The sequence below is a fragment of the Phallusia mammillata genome, chromosome 2 (assembly GCF_965637545.1).
Source record: "Phallusia mammillata chromosome 2, kaPhaMamm4.hap1.1, whole genome shotgun sequence".
Taxonomy (NCBI): domain Eukaryota; kingdom Metazoa; phylum Chordata; class Ascidiacea; order Phlebobranchia; family Ascidiidae; genus Phallusia; species Phallusia mammillata.
Genome location: NC_137253.1, coordinates 3,571,181 through 3,593,139, shown reverse-complemented (window position 1 = coordinate 3,593,139; position 21,959 = coordinate 3,571,181). Strand labels below are relative to the sequence as shown.

Genomic DNA, 21,959 nt, shown 5'->3' with positions numbered 1-21,959 from the left:
GTACCAAATTTCAACACGAGATTGTCATTTAGATTGTAAGGGGGCCACAGGTCCTACAGAGTTACTTGAGGGGGGCACGAAGCCCAAAAGTTACTTTTTGGTGGTCACGGTCCACGAAAGGTTAGGAACCACTGCTTTAAACTATCTGGAAATTGCAGCAGTCCAGCCGCTATAACTTTGTCGATACGTCTAAATTTACAACAGTGTTTTGATGCAGTAGTAAAGGCCTAGTGTCAAATTGAGATTCAGTCTCTGAGGTTTAAATAAACGTAATCTCAGTAAGTGATTTAGATCAGAAGCTATTAGATAATAACATTCTGTTTGACATTCAGTAACTTATGCATTTAAAAGAAATAATAAATTTGACACACAACAAAACGTATTTCCACAAATGGATCGTGATGCAGTACATGGCCACGTGCACATTTATGAGCAGGAAAAGTATATTATGGCATAAATGTATTCGTAGAAAATATGTTGTTTTCAAAGTAATAAAACTTTAAGCAAAAATTATATTTGTTCCTTCAACTAAAAAGATCAATGTCTAACGTCGCAAATACTTTTTATAACGACCTGCAAAATGTAGTCTAATCTAACATAAACACCCCTCTCAACTTTCAGCAATCTCAACTTTTCCTGCCACGGCCATGACTGTTTTTTTTTATTGTGGTCGACACGCCTAAATCGAGTTTTTGTAATTACGTGGGAAAAAGGTTAGGAAAAGTAACGGTAATTCGTCGAACTTTTTTTCCATTTTTGTGATGTTGGTTGCTTTGCCAATTAAACATTACCAAGTACCTGCATGGATAACCCGGACCATCCTCGGTCTCCTCTACTCCTAGAGAACGCAAAATGCGCTTCACAATTTTCCGCTTTCAAGGTTTCTTTACGGTCGGCCTTTTTTCGCCATTTTTCAGAGAAAAATTTTCATTTATCCCCAGAAACAATGGCAACTTGCAAAACAGCTTTTTGTCACGTGATTATTGTTGATTAAGTTTTGTCACGAACCAAATAGAAATCTGCAGTTTGTTTCAGAATACCTATACCTGCTTGCTGAAGACTTTTTCTTATTTTATTTAGTACAACGGTCAAATCTTTGTCAGCATATAAAGCATCTCACTGCAATGGGGCTTAACAATAAAATCGAAAACAAAAAAAATAGAGATAAATAGGGAATTTCCCTTAGTTGAACTTTTTTTAGTTCGAACTATTTCTTTTGTAACATCATGACGCTGTGAAAATTGTGAAAGGGTTTGTGTTTTTTTTTATGAATTTCAGTCGCTATAAGGAATTTATAAATTGTGTTGTTATTAAAATCAATTTTTCATTTTTTGCAACCTTGCGTTTACCGGTTCGGAATTAACAGCGCCCAAGGCATTTACAACTGAAACCGCATGAACCGTTAATTACAACAGTTTATCTGCTGACTCAAAAAGCTGACTGATCTTTTTCTGTTTTCTCCGGGATTTTTTACGTTTTATATCGTTTCAGGGAGCTATAACCAAGAAAAATGAATTAATAAATACAAAAATATGACTCCCTCTTCCGTTCAAGAATAGCAAAAAAAATTTCCAACAACAACAAAAATCATTGTTGGACCAAAATGTGCAGAACAAATTACAAACAAGTCTAAAATATCCCACTTTTGCCTTAACAGAGTATTTAAAAGTCATTCTTGTACACTTTCTTTTATGAGTAAAACAAAGTAACAAACACTGCAGTTATGTGAAACGAGCACTAATGATGCATAAAGCGAGTAGTTTTGCAAAGACAGGAACAATCTCTGTTTGAACTTGAAAATAAGTGCACACATCATAAAGGTAAAACGAGTTTTCAAGATTTAAAAAAAACAAATTTTTTTGAAAACAGGAAGACAGGTCAAGTTTTGCCACTGTGAATTGACTTCTTTGTTTAGAATATTAACTTTCAATTATAAAACATGGTAAACATAACCTCACAGCTAATAATTGATATTTTGTATAAGTGCAAGCAATTACAACAAGCAGTGGATTACTTGGAGAAAATGTTCAAAAAATACTTATTAAGGGATGTTTAGCTAATTTTCCCCCAGGGCTGACACTCCTAATATAATGCACAGTGCCGTACACAGCTACATGGTTAGTCCTTCAAGTGAAAGAAAATAATTGCTAAATACTAAAGTTAGTATATAACGCCTGGACAAAAACTAGAAAGAAATGATCAAGAGAGGCTAAAAGGTGATTTTTCGGTTTCATTTTAGCAATATTCCAAATCACCTTTTGTTAATTTTTGGGCCTTAGAATTCATTTTAGTGAAATTCTGAAAGCTAAATCGTTTGGCTTCTGACTTATTCAAAAGCTCAGAAAAAAACACATTACAGCACATTATGTACAGATGAAAAGCACAGTAATCACAAGAGAAATCCTGAAACTATGCAGACCATGGCGCACATAAGGGATAATGTATGTACCTGCAGGTTTGCCAAAAGAAGATAGAACTTGACTTTTAGTCCCCTTTTTTGTGTGTGTTTCACCGCCCTTTTCTTGAAAACAACTTGTGTTTGTAATTTATGTCATTGCGCTGATGAAGGATGGGACATCGAAACATTGGCATACTTCAACAAAGACTGCCACGGAACCCTACAGATTTGTTACTAAACAGTTTGTCCAAGCCTGGCATTGGGCAACTTCCAGCGTGCTTGATGTGGGTTGGCGCCCAGGTTCTGAAATATAGAATCATTTAGCTTTGCAATCCAATCTAGTGATAAACCAAAACTGCCTTAAAATTCATTATTGGGTTGAACGGTTAAACAATGTCAATCAAGTTTGATCATTCTTGACAGACTAGCCTAAATAATGTTTTTTTCCATTGCCAAGTAAACAGGTTAATGACATTGCACAGTACCAATTATTTCATAAAGCATTAGATAATTTAAAATAATCTGGTGATCCCCTACTACAAAGCTGACATGTGCAGCATAGGAGGCAGACAACAGCGCTTGTGATTTGACAGGTTCAACACGGAGCCTGTGTAGTTTACTTGGCAAAGTGAATCCCGGAAGACTTGTCACGGGTTTGAATCCCACCACAGGTTAGGTTTTTCTAGCCTAAGCCTTGACCTATGGGAATGCTTGGTGCCCGACTGGTTTGGTATTCTTTATTAGGCCTGGTGTACTATGATCAAAACACATGGTTGAATTTTCCACAGATCATAGTACGTACTGATAAAATTGGTAATAGTAGCCTAAGTTTCCTCGTATTTTTTTGACTACATCTGCAATTGAAAATAATATTTGCCAAACTTCCGATAAGCTACAATTAGAGAATTAGTTGCAACAAAATAGAATTCTGGAACATTTGCAATGCAATAAGCCACACAAAGTTATTGTGAAAACTAATTTTGGAAACTGCTGACCTAAGCACTTTTGAGAGATAATGTTTTTCTTACCTCACTCTGTTGTCATTGGTTACAGAAATATTTCGCCCGTTTGGAATAAGTTCAGTAACAGAAGTTTTACCAAATCGGTCATCCACGACAGTAAAGTCCAGGTCAAGGTTGGCAACGTCTCCCTCGTACGATCGCAAAAACATCAGATTTCTATGGAAAGGAAATTGTTAAGCAAAAATAAAAACAACAGCTTATACCAACACTTTCACATGAATAACCATTCGAAAATTATTTTGTAAAAGAAAGTTTAGAAACAAAACTTTAATTTCGGTTAAAAAGCAACTCAATAAATAAGAAACAAAATCAGTATAAACAAGAAACAATTGATATCACTGATGATGGCATGAGCATTTGCCGAAACGTTTGAACAATAAAGCATGTCGCTTTTAACGTCTATTTGGGCCGTTATTTTCACCATTAAAATCAGTATAATTTTATGCCTTTCCAATTTTTGTCTAAGGAAGGCAATACCATTTTCTCTTTGGATCAGTTAGAACATTGCATTTAATGGTACAGACAATAACAGTTAATTGCATTATCCATTTGATGATTGAATAGAGATTGCAATTCAAACAATCGCAATTTGCCGAAAACTTGTGTTGCATACAAAAGCTTAGAAAATTGATTATGCAATTGGACGATTTCACTAAAATCAAGTAAAGACAAAAACTATTTTTCAGTTACCTGTAAAAGTCAGGGTCCAGAGACTGCAAATGATTAATATCTACATCACTGTTTTTGTGTCGCAACAGTTTACTGAGACAGAAGGCAGCAAACGGAAGCTCAGCTTGCGTGCCTATATATAGTATCTATAAAAACAGAACACAAACGTTGTACAAACTACTTAGTACAAGAAAGCATTTATAAGGCTGAGTTACAAAACAAACTAAATGAATTCCAGAACATATAAACATTTTGTTGTTGTGAAATATACGTATGCTTCATGCAATTGATGTGGGATGAAAATTTCTACTTAAAACTGGATTGTGTACTTTAGTGAGTTAAGCTGTCTTAAAATATTATGTTTTTGGGGCCTGTGAACTGCTAGGTCATTCGGGGTCAAACTTTGGATGACTAAATAACAGGTGTGTGAATTTGAATGTCGTTTAAAGCACTTTTTCGTGACCGAATGTTTGGAACAAATTAGTGTAAGACAAAAAAATCATCGAAAACAATATGTGTCCCCTCCACGGAGGGGTATCCATGAAATTTTTGTTTATTGTGTGAATTTGTAAAACATTTATTTGTTTTGTTATTTTTGTTTTGTTATTTCAAAGAAACAGATAGCAGCAAAAAATATATTTCTATCGATGGTAGAGTGCCATGTTTTACTACTGCTGAATAATTCTATTTGCTACAACCCCAATATCTTGAACTTTTTTGTGTTTTGCTGGGTTTTAGAAGGTATGTTGAATTTTAGGGATGGACCAAGCTGATCAAGAACCCGAGTACTCGGTACTAAGCATCGCTGTTTTTGATGTAGCTGCACAAACTGACCTGAGCCATAAATTTGCATATTCATGTCCTGCTAACATACAAAACTAGAATAGTGGTTTTCCTATATATTGCCAGTTTATATATACTACATCATATTTAACGATGTATCACATATCGATTTATTATTTTTATAATGGACATATATTTGGCACCTACATTTCATTGCGTCCCTATCTTTTTCCTGGCACTTTATACCATAATTGTTTCTGCAAGCATAATCTAATGGGTCCCCACACATGGCTTTTTATGTCCAAAACCTGTTCTGAAACAATTTTATTAACGCTTTCAGTTTGATAAGTCACGTTACACAGGTGTAACAAATAGTGAGGCGTTGTCGCTCTGCGTTTCGAAACATGAATAAGTTGACCTAGATTAACGTTTACAGCGCAATATAACTAAAATCGTAACATCTTAATACCAATGAGAAATGGTCAAGTGACGACTGCGTTCATGCGTGAAGCAGAGGCATTTTTTCCATGCGCCACTATCGTCAGTCACTGCCATTGCGTCAGCTGTGCACTGAGCAACAGGCAAATAGGGTTATGACGTCATACACATCGCCTGTCCCTGCCGTGACCCCGCAGCGTTAACGTTTACAGCTCAATATCACTAACATCGTAACATCTTAATTCCAACCAGTGAGAAAATGGTCAAGTGACGACTGCGTTTATGCGTGAAGCAGAGGCATTTTTTCCATGCGCGACTATCGTCAATCACTCCCATTTCGTCAGCTGTGCACAGAGCGAGCACAAATTTGACAAAAGACAGCATGTAAAAACATATTTTTACTATTACTGAGCCGATTGCAATAAAATTTTTAACAGCCAATAAGGAGTACCCAATCCATAGCTGTTTAAAATTTCAGCAGGTTAAGTTTGTATTTCTGATCTTATTAATATGTGAACAAACAAACAAATATTTGGGGGTAAGGGGGTGAAAATGGATATATACAACTTCAACTTACAAATACTTTAAAATACGCTGCAATGTACCAATCAAAAAAGTATGAAACTCCAGAATTATCTGCTTTAGCAAGTATAGTCGTTTTGAAAATTTCACGTTTTGGAGGGCTGTGGGTGAACCGAGGGATCAAACGGGGTCAATATTCAAATGGACCATCTTTAGACCAATAACTATAACGTGTGTAAATTTGAAAAAGTCTGAACCATTCTTTCTTGTCCAAAACGTGGGAACAAATCTGCATCAAAAATTTCACGTTTTGGGGGGCTGTGGGTACACCGAGGGATCAAACGGGGTCAAAATTTACATGGACCATCTTTAGACCAATATCTGTAATGTGTGTAAATTTGAAAAAGTTTAAACCATTCTTTCTTGACCAAAACGTGGGAACAAATCCGCGTTAGACGAAAAAAAAATACGGACAAAAACAATATGTGTCCCCTTCAGGGAAGGGGACCCATAATAACATGACAATGCGTTTCACTATATCGTTTAATTTAAGTAAAGTCAACATTTGTTATGTGCTTAGGGTGTAGGACGTAAAAATGTTCGTGTTTTTTTTATGTAGCCTACTTCAGTTACATTCATTCAAAATAATTTTATGGGGGGTTCGGCAAAGTTTGACAAAACACCTTAGGGGTTCCGTGTCACTAAAAAGGTTGAAGAGCACTGCTTTAAATGAAGTAGGTGCACAGCTGTTATTCTGTTGTTCTATTTTTAATTGGTTGATCAAAGAACTACAATATTTTATCAATCAAGTTCCCACGAAGCCAGTACTAAGCAACTCAGACACACTGTAAATTTGCGGTATATGACGGCTTAAATAAAAACAATTCCTTTCTTTAACGACCAATTCTCAGTTTTGTTACCTGGCAATGATAACAACATTTGGGAAACGCATCAAGCTTGTTAATGTCATTTTTTTCTGATTTGCAAATCTTTCCAAGCGTCACAGCAGCATAAATGGTGATAACCAACATTGGTATAAGTATTCCAACAATGCAAACGTTCAGGGCCATGGCAGTAAGCTTTAAATAAGATCGAAAATCATCATCAAGTAAAAAACAAATTTATCATACCTCCACTATTCATATAGATTGTTTAATTTGCCCATTTTATTATACTCACATAAACAAAATTAAATAATGTTTTTTGACTAATAAAGAATACAAAAAAAACAAAATTACATTGAACTCCGAAATTATTAGCAAATCCAGTATGTGTAATATTTGGACAGTTTTTGAGTTCTGACCTTTACAAATATTAAGAAGCAATGCAAGAAAAATATCAAATAACAAATGATCCTTAAGCTAATGACAAACCAAACCTACCACCAATGATTGCATCCTTGCCATATCTTCTCGGTTCAAGTAATATCCTTCTTTAAGTATATATCCTTCAGCTTGTTCTGGGATGGGTAAGAAATCATAAATTTGATTTCTAATTTCAACTAGTGTGACCACCAATACAAAAACAACAAACCAAGCCGAAATAAGGCAAATAATCATTGTCCAAATCATCTGAAAAGTAGAATGAAGTGTGATTAAAAAAAGCTTCTACTGTGTTATTAAAAACTTGTGTAACATAAACTCTACAGAACCGCAAAACATTTTTATGTCAGGCGTTTTTGCTTCTTTATCAGCAGTACAAACTTTTCAAAAATTGCATCATTATCTAATTTGCCATGTTTAAAGGATCTATATCAGTGATTTTGCGGGCAACAGACCTCGATACAAAATTCACACAAACCTTTTGCGTTTAAAATCCCATTTAAGACCTCTATTACATGCCCCCCTGAAACTATTCAACAGACACATAGGGGTTCAGAAAACCCAAGGGTGGAAACTGACTTTTATGTAAGACTGTGTTTTCAACTGTGTATTAAGCAAAGCCAACAACACAAAAATCATTAACAAAATAAAAATAGTGAGAAAAAAAGTCAAAACATGACAACTGACAAAATATATTAACTCACCAAAGATCGTTTCAAAAATCTTGAAAGCATGATAAGCATTATTCCTGCAACCAAACTCTGCATGATATAATACAAACTGTTTTTGACAAAAATAAACTATGATTGTCTAAACTTAATCCTGGTTTTTTGAAACTAACTGTATACTTATGTAGAAATTGGTCACAGTTTCCACATTGTTATGACTAAAGTAAAGATTATTTGTAAGATTTCATGCCTAGAGCAGCAAGTGCAGATTTCATGCCTAGAGCGGCAAGTGCAATGCAAATTGTTATAAGTTTACAATGCATAGCAAACCTGTTCCATATTTCAAACAAAATTCAAGTATTTGACAGTTACTCTAAAAGGTATATTTAAAAGGTTTAGTTAGATATATTAGACCTTGTATTAGCCACAGAAAAATGTCTTAATATGCTTTTTTAGAATTAAGAAACTAACAAACCAACTTACAGCTACACTTCCCCAAACAGGTGAATTGGAAATTACAGCCCACGACCAAGTTTCATCAATGATTACTGCAGCTGCATAACCCAATAAAATAGCGACAACACTAAGAACCAGAAGTGCTATCTGAAAACAATAATATTTACAAAAAAAAGAAATTTTGAATGTAGTGCTTTTCTTGTCCAAACTTTTTGGGTGTGTTTATAAAAAAGAAAAAAAAGCGTCATGCAATATGCTTTACTTCACTGATTTTGCCTCGTATTGAAACAAAAAACTGAATAAAAAATTAAATGTTTGGTAGAAATGGTCTTTCATACACTTACCCCAATAGAATGAAGAATGTATTTCAAGTCTTTCTGCTTCTCACAATTTGTAACATTTTTGTCAACTAAGTTATTCATTGTTAATTTCTGATTGCCCGAGTTGCTGTGAAAACATGTCACAGCATAATCTCAACATGACAATAAAAAATTTTGTGAAGATATTCATTTGTTATTGATCACAGATAAAAAATAATAATGTCTACTGGGAACACTTTGTCAGACTGTACATGAACAAAGAAGATTAACTTTTTTTGCAAAAATACCCTCATATAAACTGTTTAAATTATTTAGTGCATAGTTTCGCTTCTAATTAAAAAAAAGTTTTTTACAATCCTGTGTACTGAGGATATGGATAGTCATATATACTCTAACATAAAATTAAATATCATTTTTGCTTTCTTAAACAAGTTAAAACAACAAAGACCTTCCGCCAATATATGGTAAATTTGCAGAGCTACTCCAGTTTGTATGCTTTACTGTACAATAATATGTATTTTAAAAACACATGAGTGTTACAAACCAGACTTTATTATGCAAAATATAATTACCTAAAACTTTGCACTGCTACCACTAACCTACTAACATAGAATCAATACATTCGCTGCCTTCAGAACAGTCCTTAAGGCTTAACCTGTTCAGTAACATGTATATTGCCTTAGGCATGAACAAACGAAACCACATCCTAATCAAGCATCAAGTCCATGGATCATTGAAAGGTCCAATCTTTTCCAGCACGATTTCATGTTTTACAAAATTTACTTCGGTTTTTTTAACACCACGTTGCCAGCGTCAAAACTTACTTTGGAGTTTTTAATTTACTTTGGGATAGCACTTGTTGGGCTAGTTTTGATAAGAAAAGTTGTGCATTTTGATAATTCAAAATGGCAATATTGGCCACAAATGCTTAAAGACCTGTGGGTAAGTACTCAGTCTGTCTCATTACCTTCGCACCAATGTTGTATTGGAAAGTTCCCATTTAGGAATATCCATGTAGAAACTTGACATATTTTGCAAACCACTCGCACAGGTTTTAGTATATGTGCAACAAAAAAATACCAATACTGAAATTCGTCTTTGTTTAAAGTAAACTGAAAAAAAAAAAACTGGATTTGGGTGTGACTTGTAACAAATCAGCTGTATAGGCGTAAATATATGTGTGCATTCTAATTTGCCCTTCTTAATCCATATACATTTTGAAAATCTGTATTTTTTTTATTGGCAAAGCAGTGGTATAGTCTGTACTGTAGACAATGAAACAGAAAAATGAAAACAAATACTTTGGTATTTGATATTATGGTAAATGAGCATAAAATATACTGACAGCAAGGAGGTGATAAAAGCCCAACTTAACTAAAATGAAAAGGTATAATTATTAAAAGCACATTATATATTTTAATTCAATTTCTTTATCGTTTCAAAATGTAAATATTGATGTATGTTGCAATATAACAAAAGGAAGCATTGAGTTGCACACACTTCTGTAATCAGAATTGTAATTGAAACTTTGTGTTTTAAAGTGATTTCAAGCAAGTTTATTTCAGATGAGTTTATTTTGCTTATACAATTTTTGCAGGTTACTTGCTTTAACTATGTAATATATTGACAAGAATAACAGCAAAAAAGCATGGTATTCTTCTCACTAAAACTTTTTTATTTTGGGTTTAGTATTTACATACCATACATGGCGTTATTTTTTTGGATGCAATCAGGGAAAGAATTGCTGGTGGAAAAATCTGAAAAATTAACAAAAATATTTTTTGTTATTCTATTTAAACAGGGATTTTAATTAATTTTACCATACCTCTTCTGTTTATTAGCTCTGGGCAAAAATGAGCTTGGAGTTTAACAATAATTTTAATATATAATTTATTTATTTTTGTTAACAAACATAAAAATAAAGACATGCAAAATTTTGTTCTTAAAGCAACTTTCTTCTTATCAAACAAATCGGACCTAACCCAACATACAAAAAAAACTGCACCAAATTCCAGAACCAAGGTTCAGTAAAAAATGGTAACTACTGTTTCTGGCAACAATCAAAGCAATGGTTAGTCCTATGATGAATCCTGACAGCACGATCTGAGAAATCTGAAACACATAAAATGAAATGTTTTATGGGTCTAGCAAGTAACATATGATGTCATGTAAAAATACCCAAACTAGTCTAGAAGATGTGCCATGGCAAAATTGACACATGCATTAATTGTTTTAAGTTTACAAAAAAATGTACTTGATCAACGCAATTAACTTGGTATATTTAATGTTGTTGCGAATAACTGTGTGATATTTTCTTAATTACCCCAATCCATCTGAATGCAAACTGAAGACTTCTTTTTTCATCTAAATCTTCATTTTTCAGCAGTTTGTAGGTCTCCATTTTTAAACGTTTTAACAAGTTTACAACTATAACGACTTACTGGAATATTTGTAAATTAACACTTGTTTTGTGTCATGCAGTACAATAAGATGTATTTTTTCAAAACATGAATATGTTACAATCTAAATATCACCCACCACTGAGACAATCAAAGCAAACATGTATTGTTTATTCTTTAAAGAGAAATTCGCATCAGACGTAGTTACCCATAACCTTGGTCAACGTAAAACTTATTTAAACAACTTTTTGAAACTAAAATCAGCAGGGTCTTATCTGTCAAAGCTAAAGATACAAAACATCAAAATATCTCTATTTTGTACAAATAGTGTCAAGGCCCAGTGCTATTCTTTAAAACTAAGCTATTCGGCATGTCTACACTACAAAACATTTATTTCTCTTAATCACACATTTATTGGTTTGGTGCAGTCAAGCTCAGTTTGAGCTTTTGAATTGAAACTGAAGCTTTTTTCTTGCACCTGAACCACCACATTTTGGCAATTTGTAATCCTCTATTTTTAAGTTTTTAAGTTTCTTGTTTAAGCTTTCTGCAAGTCGGAATTACAATAATTAACTTGCTGCAAAATTCCAATAGAACCCATGTTAAATGCATTACAGCAATAAAAATAATTTCGAAATGAATAAATCTGTTACAGGCTAGAAATATTTCACTGCACGTCATCTGACATTACATTTCTCTTTAATGCAGACATAAATCCTGGTTCATGCTAAATACACAACCTACAGTGATGATGTCAGAAATAATTGTTAAAACCTCTGTATTACTTTGTATTCTAAAACACAAGGTATCTGGCAGATTTGTTTGGGATAAAGACGTTTAATTACTTCTTATAACTTAAACTGCTACTTACCAATGGCCATGCTGTATTGATTATTGTTTCATTAAAAACGGTCCTTAAAGCCCTAAACCAGCTCAACAACCTGTATATTGCCTTGGGCATGAACAACTGAAACCACATCCTGGTTAAGTAGCAATTTCACATCTCAGTATTTTTTTCTTTTGCTTGCATACATTTCATTCTGTAGTGATGGCAATGGTACAATATATAACAAAATGAAATGTAATTAAAATATGCCTGATGACTTTAGTCACTGGTTGCCTTCCATCTTTAACACTTGCAAAACATCACATCCCACAACTTTTACCAACAGGCAAACGTCCTAACTGATTAATTAATTGCAACCATGCCAGCAAATATGTCTTTCATTTTAATTTTGTTTGAAATCAAAAAAATCAATTTAAAATTTTTGTACTTTTTGCTTTATTATATTGTTCGATCAAAGTATTGTTTCTTGCTGCAATTGTAAAAACAAACAAGAGGTTTGATCCAGTACTTAGACTGCTTTTATGCAAACACCAAGATGATGATCGAAACATCTTTACAAAGAAACTGAATGTAGTCACATCTTGTTACTTCTATAGATCACTGCTGCAAGTTTACTGCACTTGAAATAAAAGAATAAATACTGCACACTGTCGGAATTTTTGCACGAAACAGGAAAATTACCAGTTTAGTAGCTGTACACTGGCAAAAATTTGAGTAAATACACATTTAAAAAAATCAAACAAAAGAATGCTGAAAATGACCTTACATGTTTAAATGATTCTGGTTATTTAGATATCCAACCCAATTTTATGCAAATAACCAAAATAGTTTTTCAACAGAATTCATACAAATGTTACAAGTCCAATAACAGAAAAAATATTTTGATACTTTTTTCGCCACTAGGTTTGTATTTTTAGAGAAAAGAATGTAACAACTACTAGGAGAACTTTGAAATAAGTGCACACATCATAAAATGTGATAAACATAAAAACAAGCAAAATGAGAGCAGTTACTTGATGATACTTGTCGAAAACAATGAATTGACAAAAGTTACAAAAAGTTCTTAAACTGACAACAGTAAAAGTTTTAAAAAGCAAACTGTGGTATTTTACCAACTTTCGGTAAAAACCCCAAGCTCATGTTCTACAAAACTACTAGTATCCTCATATATACAGACCAAATCATCTATGCATAGTTTTGCTTCTAAATTTTTTTTACCATTCCACTGTATGGATAGATGTAAAAACCCTAAAACAGAAAGTGATAACTTCTTACAAAATTAACAGTTTTACCTATTTGGAAAATAATTTAACACTGCCAGTAAATAAAACCACTAAGTCTTGTGACTTAGTCCTGTGTTTCCTGGTTATGTTTTCTACCTTGATTTTCCAAAAGTAAATTTTATGCTACACATTTTATGATGATTTCCTTAAAACATAAGTTTTAAATTCAATATACCTTGCTATTATTACTTACTTCCAAGCAGTCAAAGGCTTCACACATATCAGATGTTCGCACATTATTTTTACTGCAACAAATTAACTTCCCATATGTTTTGATCAGGTGGAGGGCCATGAAAACTTGAGGCACAATGAAGCAACAAATTGCAATGTCCAAAACTGCTTCTCCTTCGCGATACTGTAAAATAACACTCACAATTACAAAGAGAAAGGGAGTTTAATTTTACTTGCATGCTGAATGTCTACTTTACTATCTTGATGTCCTCCATCAAAAAGCAAGCAAACTCATTTAATATTGCTGAATAGTCAAGCAGTTGCCATAGCTATTAACACACCACAATGATGAAATCATTTATTATGATGACAAAAACACTTAAAAATTACAATTTGGGGGCTTGGGTCAACCAAACTACTGTGATTTTTGTACTTTTACCAAAAATAAGTAAACTGGAATACAAGTTAGCAAATGTTGCTTGAATCATGAAATCTCTATGCCAAAAAGATGATGCAAGGTCATCAAGCGGTGACTGTAGGAAGTTTATTAAAGGACCCTGACTACTTACCCAAAGGAAGCATTGAATTCCATCTGCCACTGACAATGCAAAGGCAATGAGCATAAATAATACTGACAGCATGGAGGTGGTAAAAGCCCAAATTAACTAAAAATAAAGTCAGAGGCATTAAAAGCAAAGTATATTTTAATTTTTGTTTTTTCATCATGTTAAAATGTAAATATTGATGCATGTTGCAATATAGTTGAACATAATTATTGAGTTTCGCAGATTACCATAATTATAATCGTAACTAAAACTATGCGTTTTGAAGTGATCGTATGCAAGTTAATGTTAATATACATTATTTGCATATTTTACAGGGATTTACAGCAAAGAGCACAGTATTTTATTCACAAAAACTTTCTCTGGTATTTTGGAATCAACTCTGTTTTACACACCAAGCACGGCGTTATTTTTTGGGATGCTATCAAGGAAAGAATTGCTGGTGGAAAAATCTGAAAAAATAATAAAAAAAAAGTTATATTTTTTTTTCTAATTTTGCTTTGAACTTCAACAAATACTGTTCTGTTTTTTTTACTTTAAAATGTGAATTTTAATTACTTTTACCATATCTCTGTTTGAAAGCTCTGGAGTTTAACCAGAATTTAAATATTTTTTTACAATTTTATGTACAAACACAAAATCAAAGTCATACAAAATACCCTGAGTTTTTTGTACCTAAGGCAACTTTTCTTATTATTAAACAAATTAGACTTTCAGAAAGAAACACATACAAAAAAACTGCACCAAATTCCTGAACCAAGGTTCAGTAAAAAATAGTAAGTAGTGTTTCTGGCAATAATCAGAGCAATGGCTAATGCTATGATGAATCCTGCCAGCACGATCTGAGAAATCTAAAACACAGAAAATGTAATGTTTTATGGGTCTAGCAAGTAATATATGCAGTCATGACAAACACCCGACACATTAAATATTTCAAGTTTACAAACAAAATTTATTTGATAAGAATAAACTTAGCAAATTTACTGTTGTTGCGAGCAATTGTGCAATATTTATGTAATTACCCCGATCCATCTGAATGCAAACTGAAGACTTCTTCTTTCATCTGAATCTTCATTTTTCAGGAGTTTGTGGGTTTCCATTTTCAAACGTTTCAACAAGTTTACAATTATTACGACTTACTGGAACATTTGCAAATTAACACATGTCTAAGTGCTATGTAGTCCATTATTTTTTAACTACTGAATATGTTACAAACGAAATATTTTAGGACTTTAAGTCTTAAATACTTGCTTAACTAAAACTAGCACTAATAAAACTTGACTCTAGATTTGGCTACAATTAAGCTATTCGGCGTATCTACAGTTCTTTGGCTACAATTAAGCTATTCGGCGTATCTACAGTTACAGTGCAAAACATTTTTTATTCCACTGTTTTCTGCGTCTAACCTCAACCAAAAAGAAATAAAAACTATTTCTCCTAATTACAAATTTAAAGGGTTTGGCGCGGACAAGTTCAGTTTCAGCATTGAGCTCAGCAAATGCTATTCAAATCGCATCCAACATAACAATGCGGCTATTTCTGTGAATTCGTGACAAGCATCACTCACATGGCAGAAAATTCGTGACTGACATTACTAAACGAACAGACATTCGTTTAGCCCTTGCTGTTTAATGTTTTACAAGTTTAACCACTGCTCAACGAAACACTGGCATGCCATAAGCGATTTCTTAATTCGATTTTTCATAATGCAAATGTTATCTCATGCATGCTAAAGCTGGGGTGTACATTGTCCAACCTCATGACAATGCTTTGTTTCGTGACAGAGGTAGTGGCTTTGCGTGCCAACATTTGTGTTTAATAAAGATTTTATCAGTTATCTGCAACACAACGAACTTTTGATTACAGATAACATAATTTAAACACAGTCAACGAACAATCTACCAACTTCACTATATTAAACACCGAAGTAAGAATTGCTTAAGGCTGTGTTTACCAACAACTGTGATGCCAAAGCCCTGTAAAGTGCTAATTTTGTTACATGAAAATACAAGTAGGCTAATTACACAGCAAGCCAACTAATAATGCGACCAAGGCTATGACAACAAAATGCTGGTCTACAAAGCAATTCTTATGTTTCTGTTTTTTTAAATGCAATTTGCTGTATATCATGTCTCTTTAAACTTTTGTTCATCGTTTCTGCTTGCAAATTGTCCTATACACAAAAAGGAGTTTATCAGCGTGTTGCAGTGGTAAAAAAGTTTCAAAACTACAGGCCCTAAGGCATTTCTAACTGAAACCACATTTAAGCTATCTGCATTGAAAATGAAATTTTACATGTTAGATAAAAAATGTCAAGCTAATGGAATGATCATTTAATAGAAAGTATAATCAAATGCATCAATCTATTTTTTGCTGAACAATTGGTCATTTTAATTTAAAAAACTTACGCTGATAAACAAAATAAAAAAGTAAGTTTTAAACTGAAATTAATCTGTATAACTTAGTTACATTTTTGTTTTAAGTGTTTGTGCAACAATAAATATTTACCCCAATCCATTTGAATAGAGACTGAAGCATCTTTCTATCACTTGAACCACCATTTTTCAGTAATTTGTATCCCTCCATCCTCCAAGTATTTTAGTTTCTTGTTTAACTGCAATGACCAGTCATAAACTGGTAAATTTCTAACAGGATCCTCGTTAAATGCTTTACAGTACAATATATTTTGTAAAAGAATCAATCTGTTACAAGCTAAAAATCTTTTACTTCACTTTATCTTGCAAGAGATTACATTTCTCTTTAGTGCTAATATAAATACTGCTTCAAGCTCAATAAACAACCCGCACTGATTAAGATAGCAGTAATTGTTGAAAACCTCTGTTTTACTTTGTATTCTAAAACACAAGTTATCCAGCAGTCATGCTTTGAATTACAACATTATTACCTGAAATAACTGCTACTTACCATTGAATGTTGTGATTATTTTTGTTTCATTCAAAACTGTCCTTAAGGCTAAACCAGCTGAGCAACATGTATATTGCCTAGGGCATGAACAACTGAAACCACATCCTGGTGAAGTCCCTATGTAACATCTCATAAAAAGCCAGTACATGTGCATAGCCCATACCATTTTTATTTCAAAACGCTTTGTAATGAACTGAGTGCTCTAAGAGTAAACTTAATTTATTTATTTGTACATTTCACTTTAATGCATTGTGTGTCAACCTGCTAAAGTTCTGTTTGTTGCTGCAATTGTAACACAAAAACAACTTTTGGTCCACTATTCTGCTTTATGTAAACAACAAGGTTATAATCGAACCATCTTTACAAAACAGAACATAAACATTGACACTTCTTGCAATATACAAAATGGAAGTAAAGCAATTAACTTTTTTGACAGAAGTCATACGAATGTTACAAGTTTAATGCAGTAAAAAGCAATAGAGCAATTCAATTTAATGTCTATACACTTCCATTGGCAACAATGCAACTGAAAAAATACTTTGATATTTTGGAGAAAAGAATGTAACAAGTACTAAATGAACTTTAGAATAAGTACACACATTGTAAACATCCACAACCATAAAAATGATGCAAAGTGAAACTATATCAGTCACTTAATGAAACTTGTCAAAAACAATGCATTGGCAAAAGTTATTAGTGCTGCAATCTTTTGCACAAAAAGTTATAAAAAGCAAACTACAGCATTTTTTGATGCACTTTCGGTAACAACCTCCAGCCTATATTCTACAAAACCACTGGTATCCTCATATATACAGACCAAATCATCTGATACATAGTTTTGCTTCTAAATTTTTTTTACCATTCCAGTGTATGGATAGATGTAAAAACCCTAAAACAGAAATTGACAACTTGTTATAAAATTAACAATTTTACCTATTTGGAAAATAGTTGTTGGAATTCAACACTTTCAGATTAATCATAATGTAAATAAAACCACTATGTCTTGTGACTTAGTCCCGAATTTCCTGTTTATGTTTTCCACCTTTATTTGCTCGAAGAAAAATTATTGCTACACATCTTATGATGATTTCCTTAAAACATAAGTTTTAAATTCTATTTAACTTTGTATTATTACTTACTTCAAAGCAATCAAAAGCTTCACACATATCAGATGTTCGCACATTATATTTACTGCAACAAATTAACTTCCCATATGTTTTGATCAGGTGGAGGGCCATTAAAACTTGAGGCACAATGAAGCAACAAATTGCAATGTCCAAAACTCCCTCTCCTTCACGATGCTGTAGAATATTACACACAATAAAAAATAGGACATGAAGTTTATTTGATCTTGCATGATGAATGAAATCATTAATGGCTTGATGTCTTTCATCAAAAAGCAAGCAAACTCATTCAATTTTGCTGAATAGTCAAGCAGTTGCCATAGCTATTAACACATCACAATGACAAAATCATTTACTATGATGACAAAAACACTTAAAAAATACAATTTGGGGGCTTGGGTCAACCAAACTACTCTGATTTTTGTACTTCAACTAAAAACAAGTAAAATGGAATATAAGTTAGCAAATGTTGCTTGAATCATGAAATCTCCTTGCTAAAAAGATGATGCAAGGTCATTAAGTGGTGACTGTAGGATGTTTATTTAAGGTAGACCTTGACTACTTACCCAACGGAAGCATTGAATTCCATCTGCCACTGACAATGCAAAGGCAATGAGCATAAATAATACTGACAGCATGGAGCTGGTGAAAGCCCAACTTAACTAAAAATAAAGTCAGAGGCATTAAAGGCAAAGTATATTTTAATTTATTATTTTTTTATCATGTAAATATTGATGTTGCATTATAGTTGAACAGAATTATTGGGGTTGCACATATTTCTGTGATTATAATTGTAACTAAAACTATGCGTTTTGAAGTGATGGTATGCAAGTTAATATAAATTAATTGCATATTTTACAAGGATTCACAGCAGAGTATAATATTTTCTTCACAAAAACTTTCTCTAGTATTTTGGAATTAACTCTGTATTTACACACCAAACATGGTGTTATTCTTTTGGATGCTATCAAGGAAAGAATTGCTGGTGGAAAAATCTGAAAAAATAATATAAAAAAAGTAATATTTTTTCTAATTTTGCTTTAAACTACAATAAATACTGTTCTGTTTTTTACTTTAAAATGTGAATTTTAATTACTTTTACCATATCTCTGTTTATTAGCTCTGGACTTGGAGTTTAACATTAATTTAAATATTTTTTTTAATAATTTTATGCAGGGGCGTATCCAGAAATTTTTAAAGGGGGGGGTCCAACATTTTATTTTGGGAATTTCCCTAATGACGTCATTAGATCAGTGGAAAATTTCCCACACAAATACGCTAGACCGCACGAGACTAAATACGTAATTCACACGTCAAACTACCACTCAATTGTCCCGTTGCCTATTTCGTTTTCTTAATCCAACTTTCGACTTTCGCGGTTTCTCTATCCGGCCAATTGACAGAAATAACAAATAATTTCCGGACCCCTAACTCCCCCTTGGATGCGCCACTGATTTTATGTACAAACACAAAATCAAAGACATACAAAATACACTGAGTTTTTTGTACCTAAGGCAACTTTTCTTATTATTAAACAAATTAGACTATCAGAAAGAAACACATACAAAAAAACTGCACCAAATTCCTGAGCCAAGGTTCAGTAAAAAATAGTAAGTACTGCTTCTGGCAACAATCAGAGCAATGGTTAGGCCTATGATGAATCCTGCCAGCACGATCTGAGAAATCTAAAACACAGAAAATGAAATGTTTTATGGGTCTAGCAAGTAATATATGCAGTCATGACAAATACCCGACACATGAATTAAATATTTCAAGTTTACAAACAAAATTTATTTGATAAGAATAAACTTAGCAAATTTACTGTTGTTGTGAGCAATTGTATAATATTTTAGTAATTACCCCAATCCATCTGAATACAAACTGAAGACTTCTTTTTTCATCTAAATCTTCATTTTTCAGCAGTTTGTAGGTCTCCATTTTTAAACGTTTTAACAAGTTTACAACTATAACAACTTACTGGAATATTTGCAAATTAACACATGTTTAAGTGCTTTGCAGTCCATTATTTTTTTAACTACTGAATATGTTACAAACGAAACATTTTAGAACTTTAAGTCTTAATACTTGCTTAACTAAAACTAGCGATAATAAAACTTTACCAAAGAAACAACCGAACCAAAGCCAACGCATGTGACAGACCGACCCTGGAGCACAAACCACAAACAAAACATTGAACTTGAAAATCGTTTGTTCTATGAAGTGAAATTCACACCAGACGCAGTTACCCGCAATCTGAGTCAATATAAAACGTAATTCAGATTATTTGCATTTTAAACAAATCGTGTCAAGGCCTTTCGCTATAATTAAGCTACTCGGCGTATCTATGCAGTTACAATGCAAAACACTATGTATTCCACTTTTTTCTGCGTTTAACCTCAACCAAAGAGAAATAAAAACTATTTCCCCTCATCACACATTTATGGCTTTGGCACAGAAAAGTTCAGTTTCAGCATTGAGCTCAGCCAACGTTATTTAAATCGAATCTAAAATATTTCACAGCGAAAATTCCGCGACTGGTGTGCAGAGCCCTTAACAATGCGACTGTTTCTGCGAATTCGTGACAAGCATCACTCACATGGCAGCAAATTCGTGACTGACATTACTAAAACGAGCAGACATTCGTTTAGCCCTTGCTGTTCATTGTGTTACAAGTTTAACCACTGCTCAACGAAACACTGGCAACCCATGAGCGATTTCTAAATTCCTTTTTCATAATGCAACTGTTATCTCATGTATGCTTAGCAGGGTTGCCAGGTACTGTCGGCTGGATTCGGACAGTATTTGTCTGAAAATCGGACATTTTAGGACAAAAAAAGCGAGAGCGTATAACTGCTAACAAGTTATCAATATCGAGGTGCCAACTGCCATTTTTGTGCGTTTACGTTCCCCACACTCATAAGAGCGAGTTTTACAAAAATGCAAAGTGGCGGACGTAAAATATGACGTCACTTATGCGTGCAACCACAAGAACTGAAATCCAAACTCAAAGCTCAACAAACTTCCCATGTTCGAAAAAAACGACATGTTTGAAATAATATTTTGTTGGCCAGGGTTGCCAGCTAAAAAATTAGAATAATCAGTGTTGCCAAATCATTGTCACAAAGTCTACTGATTTTAAAGTGGCCTGGATTTTTGACTGGCCTGTAGGCACGTGCCTACTTTGCCTAATGGTTAATCCGGCACTGGGTCTCCAACCTTCCAACGAATTTTCCCAGCGGTCTCCAACCCTCGAATAGCATGACAATGTTTTGTTTCGTCACAGAGGTAATGGCTTTTGCGTGCCAACATTTGTGTTTAATAGATATTTCATCAATTATCTGCAACACAACGAACTTAAGATTACAGATAACATAATTTAAAAAGAGTCAACAAACCATCTATCAATTTCACCTGTTACCACAGTTAACATTTCAACGTTGCGCAGCTATTTCCGGCTTGATGATTGTTTAAGTGCAATTAAAACCACAATATTAAGCATCGATGTAAAAATTGCCTAAGGCTGTGTTTGCCAACAAGTGTGCTGTCAAAATCCTGTAAAGTGTGAATTGTAAAAAAGTTTCACAACTACTGCCCTGAGGCATTTTCAACTGAAACCACATTTACGCTATCTGCAAAGTAAATAAAATTTCACATTTTCGATAAAAAAACGTTCAGCTGATTGAATGATCATTTAATAAAAACTACAATGAACTGCATAAATGTATTTTTGCTGTACAATTGATTTTTTGTAGATGAGTTTAAAACATATGATCAAAGTTTAGGATGTGGCCCACATCATTTACATCAAATATATACACATTGAAAATCTGTACATTTTACTTTATTTGCATAAAACGTATTTAAACAACTTTTTAAAACTATAACCAGCTGGGTCTTCGAAACCAAACTTACAAAACACCATCTTTTCCATTTTAAATAAATCGCGTAAAGGACTTTCGCAATTCGTTAAAATTAAGCTATTCGGCGTGTTTACAGTTACAGTACAAAGCATTTCTTATTCCACTTTTTTCTGCTTACCTTAACCAAAG

The 21,959-nt window shown here is 33.2% G+C and overlaps 4 protein-coding genes across 4 annotated transcripts; all 4 read right to left on the bottom strand.

Moving 5' to 3' along the window:
- Positions 1-1,566: 1,566 nt before the first annotated feature.
- On the bottom strand, positions 1,567-9,938 carry LOC145214424 (uncharacterized). Its single transcript, XM_080082949.1, has 9 exons — positions 9,566-9,938; positions 8,623-8,725; positions 8,306-8,425; positions 7,859-7,915; positions 7,215-7,403; positions 6,753-6,911; positions 4,111-4,235; positions 3,427-3,576; positions 1,567-2,701 (listed from the first exon to the last, which is right to left on the bottom strand). Exons 1-9 carry the CDS (start codon positions 9,625-9,627, stop codon positions 2,596-2,598), a joined length of 1,071 nt encoding a protein of 356 aa, XP_079939075.1. The 5' UTR covers positions 9,628-9,938; the 3' UTR covers positions 1,567-2,595.
- Positions 9,914-11,751, bottom strand: LOC145212183 (uncharacterized). Its single transcript, XM_080080224.1, has 4 exons — positions 10,922-11,751; positions 10,590-10,710; positions 10,299-10,355; positions 9,914-9,972 (listed from the first exon to the last, which is right to left on the bottom strand). Exons 1-4 carry the CDS (start codon positions 10,997-10,999, stop codon positions 9,914-9,916), a joined length of 315 nt encoding a protein of 104 aa, XP_079936350.1. The 5' UTR covers positions 11,000-11,751.
- Positions 11,752-12,250: 499 nt separating this feature from the next.
- LOC145214425 (uncharacterized) lies at positions 12,251-16,053 on the bottom strand. The gene is made up of 6 exons (XM_080082951.1): positions 14,884-16,053; positions 14,593-14,712; positions 14,257-14,313; positions 13,868-13,963; positions 13,321-13,482; positions 12,251-13,092 (listed from the first exon to the last, which is right to left on the bottom strand). The coding sequence occupies exons 1-6, from the start codon at positions 14,959-14,961 to the stop codon at positions 13,048-13,050; spliced, it is 558 nt and encodes a 185-aa protein (XP_079939077.1). The 5' UTR covers positions 14,962-16,053; the 3' UTR covers positions 12,251-13,047.
- Positions 16,054-16,329: 276 nt separating this feature from the next.
- Positions 16,330-21,500, bottom strand: LOC145215114 (uncharacterized). The gene is made up of 8 exons (XM_080083766.1): positions 21,322-21,500; positions 19,771-21,248; positions 19,476-19,595; positions 18,849-18,905; positions 18,477-18,572; positions 17,926-18,087; positions 16,787-17,675; positions 16,330-16,475 (listed from the first exon to the last, which is right to left on the bottom strand). The coding sequence occupies exons 2-7, from the start codon at positions 19,846-19,848 to the stop codon at positions 17,631-17,633; spliced, it is 558 nt and encodes a 185-aa protein (XP_079939892.1). The 5' UTR covers positions 19,849-21,248; positions 21,322-21,500; the 3' UTR covers positions 16,330-16,475; positions 16,787-17,630.
- Positions 21,501-21,959: the final 459 nt, after the last annotated feature.

Bases quoted from the DNA above. Each gene is read 5' to 3' on its own strand.
- LOC145214424 (XM_080082949.1), bottom strand. From the start codon at position 9,627: ATGTCAAGTTTCTACATGGATATTCCTAAATGGGAACTTTCCAATACA. The intron at 7,404-7,858 runs GTGAGTTAATAT...TCTACTTTTCAG, and splicing joins GATTTTTGAAACGATCTTTG to ATGATTTGGACAATGATTAT. The intron at 2,702-3,426 runs GTAAGAAAAACA...TCTATATTTCAG, and splicing joins ACCAATGACAACAGAGTGAG to AACCTGGGCGCCAACCCACA.
- LOC145214425 (XM_080082951.1), bottom strand. From the start codon at position 14,961: ATGGAAACCCACAAACTCCTGAAAAATGAAGATTCAGATGAAAGAAGA. The intron at 14,713-14,883 runs GTAATTACATAA...TCTGTGTTTTAG, and splicing joins TTGCATTCAGATGGATCGGG to ATTTCTCAGATCGTGCTGGC. The intron at 14,314-14,592 runs GTATGTGTTTCT...TTATTTTTTCAG, and splicing joins GAATTTGGTGCAGTTTTTTT to ATTTTTCCACCAGCAATTCT.
- LOC145212183 (XM_080080224.1), bottom strand. From the start codon at position 10,999: ATGGAGACCTACAAACTGCTGAAAAATGAAGATTTAGATGAAAAAAGA. The intron at 10,711-10,921 runs GTAATTAAGAAA...TATGTGTTTCAG, and splicing joins TTGCATTCAGATGGATTGGG to ATTTCTCAGATCGTGCTGTC. The intron at 10,356-10,589 runs GTATGTTGGGTT...TTAATTTTTCAG, and splicing joins AATTTGGTGCAGTTTTTTTT to ATTTTTCCACCAGCAATTCT.
- LOC145215114 (XM_080083766.1), bottom strand. From the start codon at position 19,848: ATGGAGACCTACAAACTGCTGAAAAATGAAGATTTAGATGAAAAAAGA. The intron at 18,906-19,475 runs GTATGTGTTTCT...TTATTTTTTCAG, and splicing joins GAATTTGGTGCAGTTTTTTT to ATTTTTCCACCAGCAATTCT. The intron at 18,088-18,476 runs GTAAGTAGTCAA...AATATTCTACAG, and splicing joins GAATTCAATGCTTCCGTTGG to CATCGTGAAGGAGAGGGAGT.